At 50.4% G+C, this 8,702-nt stretch overlaps 1 protein-coding gene across 1 annotated transcript in view; it reads right to left on the reverse strand.

Moving 5' to 3' along the window:
* Positions 1–1,438, reverse strand: part of LOC309415446 (aquaporin-7-like) — an 11,826-nt gene extending 10,388 nt beyond the window's left edge. Inside the window, exon 1 of the mRNA XM_082012977.1 lies at positions 1,334–1,438. Within this exon, the coding sequence (XP_081869103.1) occupies positions 1,334–1,423 (90 nt within the window). The 5' untranslated portion in view covers positions 1,424–1,438. The remainder of the gene's footprint in view (positions 1–1,333) is intronic.
* Positions 1,439–8,702: the final 7,264 nt, after the last annotated feature.

Below are 8,702 nucleotides of genomic sequence, written 5' to 3' on the forward strand. Positions count from 1 at the left end.
TTCACCACCAGGGACCTTCCACCGCCAAAAAATAAAGGGGATGGAAAAGGAAAATGGTTTGCTCTGCATCTGCTGATGAGTCACAGATGGCTGTGCTCTGGCTTCCAGTGAGTGCCAAACTACCTGTGTAGTAGCAGTGAACTTCAAGGATCAGGATGTGCAATGAGATGTGGTAAAAAGCAAGCATCTTTTGTACTTGCAGTTGTTGCCCTTGAAAGTAGGCGCCTTTATCTCTACAGATAGCTATGTCAAAGGGCCCCCATGCCTACAAAAATCTAATCTGCCTTGTGCAAACCTCCAAGTACAAATTGCTTGGATTATCCTCCGCCCTTCCATGCCACCCTCTGTGCAGCCCAAAGTGTCTCCCTCAGCCCAGCAACACTTGCAAGCTAAATCCAGGTGTAGTAAGCTGGCATAGACACTTGCTGGACCTTTTCAGAGAGAGGTTCTCATTCTGCTTTGTTGCTTCAACACACAAAGCCTCTGTCCCCAGTGGGCACCTCACACCCACCAGGGATCCATTCTGTTTGCAAAGCCTTCCTCACCCTCTCCTCAAACACCTCCAAAGCAGCCCGAGAGCCCAAAACCACTTTGCTTTTTCTGCATGAAACAGATCCCTCAGGCAAGGGGGGAGTTCCTGTATGGTTTGGATAAGCACTATTTATTTGCCAGTGTAAGAAAACCAGAAGTGAAATCGTGGCATGCTTTACACCCGGTAATTACATTTCCTAATGGGGGGTTGTGGCTCCAGAGAGTTTCACAGGCATTCATTACCCGGCAGCCCCAAGAGGAAGATGGATGACTGCTGCTCTCATTTCACAGAGGCTCAGCGGTAGAGGAGTCAGGGTCTGCTTCCAAAACCTGTGCAGGATTCCCCAACCACACCATCGCCTCTGGCACGGTGGGAGGAAAACCCTCAGTTCACTGCGTGGGATCTTTCAGGGGTTTGGCACCAGCGTTGCACCACCATCCGACCAGACACAGCTCTTTGGTTTCATTCCCAGACTCTTCCTCATTTTTCTCCTAGAAGAGAACTGAAACAGCGGCTCGTCCCCACCTGTGTCGCCCTCTCCCAGCACCCACGTCCCACCCCCTGCATTGCTTTTTTCCTCCCCAAGGTTTTTGACAGATGGTGTACCTGATGGGACACTGCCACCCCACCAGGGCAGAGGCATGAGCAGTATAGCAACCAGCTGCTGAGCAACTCTGAGGATGTGGTAGGAAGCCACTGAGCTTACAAATTGCTGCTGCAAACACTTACCCTCTCACCTGCCCTGCACACACACACATGCACATGCATAGACACGCACGTCTGGGCCTGTCTTCTCCTTACCATGAGGATGAACATCCCCAGTGCTTCTGCCAGCAGCTCTCTGACGGTGCCGCTATGAATGGTGAGCGCCTTCTGAATCTTCTCCATCATGTTGCTCTCCGTCTCCAGCCTGCAGCCACAGGAGCCCCTGTTGTGACAGCACACTTCATTGCGCTGAGCTAAGTTACCCTTTGTAACTTGGCACCATCCCTTCACCCGCAGACAATTTCATTCATTTGGTTAACGATGAACAAGTCAATAAAGTAGTAGCTAGCTTCAAAGTCTTCCCACACACACATGCCATCCTTTAAAACTACATGGCAAGGACACAATATTTCTGCTACTGGCGCATTGCAAACTCTGAGCCTCCGCCCAGGAGCAGCCTGTCTCCAAAGCAGTGGAGCTGTAAATAGCCTTGGTGTGCTCCTAAAGCCTCTGTCTTTCTCCCTAACATTTTCCACAGGCACTGAACGGGAATTTTGGCTGTACTCTGCATTCTAATCCACTGGCAGGTGGTTTAGTGCCATTGTTTTTTTAACAGGCGGGATTAGGACCGTTTGCCTGTGCTTTGGAGAACTATTTGGATGCCCAGCCTGCGGTGAGGATGCTTTGCCCAGAGCAATCGCTGTGCATGCACTCTGCACCGCTGTCTGCAGCCGGGAAGAGCGCAATGCCTTGAGCATTGCTGCAAGTTGAGTATTTGCTCTTGCTCTTCACCTGTGCCCACAGCTCCCACTACACTAGCAGAGAGCCTCCCTGCCTGCCCCATTCTGTCATCTTGTGGGGCAAGGAGAGACCAGTCTTGGCAATGGCCCCCAGAGACCTTCAATCTCATCTGGCTGCCAGAGCAGAGCCCTCACTGTCCCGATTCCTCCTCCATCTCCTGATTCCCTCTGTTTATGTCCCCGTTTACCAGGTGCTCTCACCTCTCCACTGCGGTAAGATTTTAATACCTTTGCTTAATCACTGAAAAACATGAACCCACTGAACACTCAAGACCTTTCTCTGTGAGCCTTGTCTGGTTCTTTGCTGGTTTTCTTTACCTTTGCCTCAACCTGCCACAGCTTCTCAATGTGGCTTGGGAGGGGACACACGGTGCACAGCTCCGGAGGTGTTACCAGCAGCTGCCCCAACGTGGATGGAGTGCTCTGCTCATGCTGCCCTGGCATTACCTCCCTCTGGCACTACTGCACTGAAAAAGTTCATGAGCTTTTCTTTCACCCACAGGATACTGAGCAGCTGTATGGAAGATCCTGGGAAACTGATTCTTCTCTCTTCTCCACAGATGATTGACTATCTTGTGGCAGGGAAGGATTTTATGGACTGGGGTAAGCCCTCCTCTAGCGACAGATTAGCAATTGACCTTGGTGAACACCTGGCTAAATACGCAGTAATTTACTAGCCTGTCTCTGATACTACGGACCATCTAATCATGACTAATAGTAGTCACACTGCTGGCAAGGGTGTTCCTACAGGATATTTCTAGGTGGGAAGGTGTTTTGTTCTATGAGTCTGTGAGCCATGCTGTGGCACAGAAAAAGTGACTGATAAATTTTTCCAGGTCACTTAATTCTCTGCCATGCAAATTCCCATTGGTGGAGCACACAAACACAGGCTCTGGAGCATCAGGTCAGGGTGGTGACTAGAGCCTCAAGTTTTTTCTGCATGTGATAATTTCCAGCTGACATGTAAAGCCGAGGTCCTGGCATCAGCCTGTATAGGAGATCTCACAGCCTTCCTCAGAGGGACATGGTGTGAGTGGGTTGATACGCCCCTCAACTGGACCTACAACTGCGTTTTTGACTCCTAGATCTCGGGGAGCGTTCCAAGTGGATTCTTGCCCTGTGGGCAAACAAGAAAGCTGCTGTGTCTTTGAAAGGCTGTGTCTCCTGTGTTCAAGCATTAACTATAGGCATCTCCATATTCTAATTTCATCTGAAAAATGAACAGGTATTTTTGGGGAACTCCCAAGCTCCTATGGACTTGCAGTCTTCTCAGGGAAAAAAGCAATCCTAGTTTGCAATAGAAATCTTTGGTTTGGTGATATTTGCAGCATAATCCCTGATATTGCCACCAAATTCCCTAAAACTCCAGCATGCTTCTAGGGTGGCATCATGGATCACTGGATATGCCTCTTGCCGTTGCTTGTCCTGTTACACAGGTCATTCCACAAGATGGCACTGAGACATTAATTTCTCCTCTAAAAGTGTTCAGATGGGTTCCTCTGTTGGTTGCTGAAAATATGAGTACCCTTTAGTTTCAGGGTTTCTCTGGGAATTTTTATATATTAAAGAAAGGTGATCTGCCAATATTCAAGGAGTATAACAACAACAAAAACACCTTTCTATGACTCCTATAGGGCAGAGCACCACCGCTCTGACAGCCCACAAAACCAAAATATGTGAGCCTGTGCTTGTCACCCTCCACTTTACAATCAGCAAACGGCTGAAAAATGAGCTCAAAAGGCCAGTTCCTCCCCACCTAAAATAAGCATCTGAGGCCAGACCTATGAGTCACGCTGGATGCGGGCAGTTTACCTCCAGTGTCTGCAGCGGTGATGTGGAGTGATCGGCTCCAGCATGCACAACCACATGGAGGTACCTACTACCAGGTGAGCTGGACTGCCCTTCCTCCCTGCATCTAGATGTGGTGATCTTGAGTGAGTGCAAACAATCATGTGAGTCATCCAAGGGCCGGAGCACGAAGATCTGCCAGTTGCCCAACATGACTTGTTCCTACTTGCATGGTTTCACTTACCTGCAGGGCTGACAAGGATCTCTGGGGTCACCAAATATGGTCCCCTACTAACATAAGCAGCCATACCACATCTTTCCTTTCATGACCAGGCCAATCTCCATTTTAGGGCTAACTGGTTTTCACTCTACCTCCTTGTGCTGGAAGCCTGCTACCAGAACTTGCTCTTCTGGAGATTAGAGACTTCTGATTTCCAGACAAATTCTCCAAGCTATTTGTTCATGTGCCAGCATTACCTCATCGTGGTCATGAATTAACTCATTTCTTATAGGTGCTATCCCATGAAGTTTTCCTATAAGGTTTGTTACAAGAGCGTTAGCTGCTCGTGCTTAGCTCTGCACTGCCTCCTGATGTTTGCCTTGCATTGCTCACATGTTGAAGTTTCACCAAACAGTGACCCTACAACAATTTTATTGTGTTTTCCACCATGCATTAAGCAACTACCTGCTAAACCAAATGCTTTTTCTTCCCTAAGGCAGGTGTGCTTTCAGCGATAGCAATAGGCCTCAGTTTGGAGAGGAATGTTCTGACACAGTCAGGGCCCACTAAAAGTGCTGGTGTTGATACCCATGGTACTGAAGAGCCAGGGGAACAATCTCCTCTGGGTCCTGCCAGAGCAGCGCTGGAAAGAATGAGTGCCCAGGGACTCGAGGGCAGTCGTGCTTCTGGAAGGAATAACTTCTCTGACTCAGTTTGACAGTGCACGTTTCCTCTGCACCCAAGAGTTCATTTCTCTCTTAATTGCACTAATCAACAGCTGGAACGTTGCCACTCCATTAGCTTCAGCCCTGCTGGTGGAGCATTAACTTCTCCCCAGAGGCTGAGAGGAGCATGAGCAGACAGCACAGCAGAGGAGCTCCTCACTGTGGACAAGGACAGCTTGCTCCTCCATCAAACCAAATGAACATGGCACTGAAATGTCTCCAGGCCCCTTTAGGAAGCAAGCCCAGGTCAGAGAGACCAGTACACCACAGGTATGAGCTTAGTTGTCCAGGACAGACCCCACTAGAACACCCGCACCCCATGGTCTCATATCTAATGTTCACGGTCCAAATCCTCCTCTCCTTTACAGGCGGCAGGCACTGAGCAAGTCGCAGACACCCTGCATACCTGTCTCTCAGCAGACACCTTTGCACTCTGTACCGTTACCCAACTCCCCATTTCCAGGAGACCATCCTCCATGGCCTTTCAGCTCACCCTGTGCACCATCACTCCTTGCCCTGAAGCTGGCCAAAGGCACATCACCCACACCTGCTCTTCTTCAGTGAAACCGGGCTAGCTCTTACCATGCTGGGCAGAAGTGGGAGCTGGAGGGACCAATGCAGGGATGTGGTGGCCCAACGGTGGGGTCCTGCTCCAGCCCACAGCCCTTCGCTTTGCTCCCCAGGGGCATAGTGCCTCCCTCCTCCAGGCTAAAGCTCGCTCAGCCGGAGGTAATCCCTGAGGCGGCAGCAGTGTCAGCAGAAGGGGAATTACATGGCTCTTGCTGGTCATTAGCGGGAGAGCAGGACTGTCCAGGAAGGGGTCACCTGGGCTGGCGCTGGCCCCATTGTTGCGCAACACAGAGGAGAGCGCCTGGCTCCCCTGACTGGGAACCTCCCTGCTCCACGGTGGGCCACCCTCCCCTCCTGCCTTCATCTGGCTTCCCAGGCAGAATTGGGTCATTTTTATACACAGCAAAGTATGATTGTTTTTGAGGCACCTCACTGGCTTCCATCTGGGTAAAGCCCTGGGAAATCTCCCCCACATGCAGGTAAAGGGCATTTAATGAGAGAACAGCAGAGGCTCGGGGCACTTCAGGTCTTGCAGGAGACTTGGGGTACCTGTGGGAATTCCACAAAGCTCCTGCCAGCCCTCACCTGCTGTCATCCTCCATTTTGTGCCCCTTCCCTGATCCACAAGCACCTTGTTCTCCTGACCTGCTCAGGGCCAGGCTCCCATCATATCCCTGTGTGTGGGAGCATCCCCCGCCTGTCTCAGGACCCCACTGCAGAGCTCCCCCAGAGCCAGGCAGAGAGCAGCAGGCTCTGTGGGTGCAAATGCTCCCACTGAGCTTTCAACTGCCTGCTTGGGTCTGCTTTCACTCCACAGATAAGGCGTCAGCCAGGGAAACCCACGGGCTCACAGGACATCGTCACCCTGGAGATAAGAGGAGCCAGGCTTTCTGCTGGAGGAGAGTGAACGCCCGCACTCTGAGAGATGAAAGGGGAAAAGCAGCAGGCTTGGGGGAGACACTGAGTGTGCTCTATGAGGTCCTGAAATTGCAGAGCCTGATGGAGCCAGCACACTGATCTGAACGTTTCCCCACCTCTGACCACATCCAAGAGACAGCACAGCAGGTCTGTGTCCTCCCCTCAGGATGGAACGAGTTCACTCTTACAAATGGTGCCACCAACAAAACCCCTCATGCTTCAATTCATGCCATGTTCTCTGCCTCATCCCTCCTCCAGATGCTCCAGTCCAAGGCAATCTGCAGGACCTGCCAGTCCAGTACGACCCTAAGCAGCAACAAAAAGTTATGAGCCTGTGTTAACAGTCCCAAAGAGCAAAACCAGAGCAGGGGACAACAATGAGAACACAGCCATGCCTGCTCCCTCTGTTTGACCGGAGCAAGACTGAGCCGATAGTCAACACAGTCCTTCTTCACAGCCACCAGATGTTTAAGGGTAGTCTGCATCCATACATGCCACTCACATAAGATACACCTTGAAGATGTGAGGCTAAACCCCCATCTCCACTGCTAGCTGTGATACAGATACTTCATGGGGTGAGGAACCAACTGGTGACACTAATCAGTGTCCATATATATAATCAGTGAATTACCCAAACCCCAGATGTCAGCCACATGACCGTGTTCTCCCATATCACACTTGCCACAGGGCCTCCAAAGATGATCCAGTGGCTGGCGTGACTCACATCAGTGGTGAGCAACACCTGCCACATGGGATTTGTCCTTGCTGCCTCCACAGGGGAGGTAAAGACCAGGATGCAGGTGGCTGGGTCGGGTCTCTCAGAGCCAAGCTGCCCCAGCCCAGAGGGCTGCTGCCGGCACGGACGTGAAGGCATCCACAGGAAACCCCCGATAAGCTCCTGCTATCGCGGCAGGGAGGAGATGCCACAGATTCTTTGCAGACACGTGCGCAAATCCCCTCGGATGCTGCCCAGACTCTCCTGGGGCCCCAAAGAGCCCCACAGGCATTTCAGTGGGGGTGGAGGTTTGCTCCAGCATCAGCCAGACCCCATCACCCTCATGCCCCACCGCAGCCCCTTTGGCCTCTCCTGTGCTGTTTCAGGAGAGAGGAAAGAGGTGCCAGGTGCGGTGGATCTGGATGGCTCCCTGGTCATTGCCAACTTATCAGTTCCTACGTGAAAAGCCATTGACCCAGAGAAACACAGAGAAGCTGGAAATCCATCTGTTGGTGTCACATGAACAAAATTTGGTTTTCATTGCTGATTTAATTTCCCAGCACAAGTCCTGCATGACACAAGAAGCTACAACTTCACAAATCAGCCTATATTAAGCAAAGCACCAACATGCCGTCTGTTTCCCAAAGCACAGGGCACCACATATCAACCATCACCAGCAGTGCATGGCTCCTAACCCATGGAAAATACTAAATACTGTCACTGGTCTTTATTGTCCCTATATTTGTTTTTATACAGATACACAAACACACACATCCATATCAGCCATTTCCTAGTGAAGAAGTAACTGTTGCATATGACCTTCTCAATTTTGACTTTATAGGAACCTCCTCAGCGTCAAAATATCAATTTGTAATTTCATGAGAATGGCAGAGGGTCTGTCCCCTGCTCCTGACATGAACCAGTTAAAGCTCTCTGGAACCATCTTAGGGTCTATTTCCACAGGGCCTGAAGCGACAGCCCTCTGATCACAACATAACCTCCAGGCCCTGCCAGAAGAGCAACATACACACAAATCACAACAGGTCTGTGAGGCTACAGATATTGATTTTTGCACCTGAAATGTTCATAGATGTGTCAAACTACAGCATTAGGCACAGCAAGCGCCTGGCTGGAGCTCTCATTTACAAGAGCAGACAGTCCAATTGGTAGAGTCTACCAGGAAATGTGTTGCTTTGCTGGCCTGGCTTTGCTCACCCTGAGTCTACTGAACAATAAGCTCAAACTGCTTTTTGTGCATTGGACTATGTAATTTATTTCTAGAAGCCCTTGACACAAGATACCGCAGGTGCTAAAAAGGGATCTAAGGATGGTTATACAAATTCGTGGATGTAAAAATCCACCAATGGACACCTCTCTATCACAAGTGGTCCCTGAGCTGTGAATTGTTGGAGATTGTAAACTGGGGAAATACATTTGTTCACATACTCCTCTCCCATTACACCTAGGATCTCTTCCATGGGTCCAACCTGTCTCGGTGACCACTGCCTGGCTGACTGTGGTGCCAATTGGAATAGGATGTGCACCTCTTCAGTCACAGGAACGGAAGACTAGCAGCCTTTCCTAGCATGTTCCTGAATTGCTGGGTTGTCCTGAGTTGAAATGAGGATACTCTAAATATATTCCCAGCTCTGCTGCTCACCAGTGTGAGTCCTAAGCTGTCATTCCTCTTCCCTGCTCAGTTCCCCACCTCCAGGGAGTGACGAAGAGC

The sequence above is a fragment of the Phaethon aethereus genome (genome assembly GCF_964289735.1).
Source record: "Phaethon aethereus genome assembly, chromosome: Z".
In the NCBI taxonomy this organism is placed as follows: Eukaryota; Metazoa; Chordata; class Aves; order Phaethontiformes; family Phaethontidae; genus Phaethon; species Phaethon aethereus.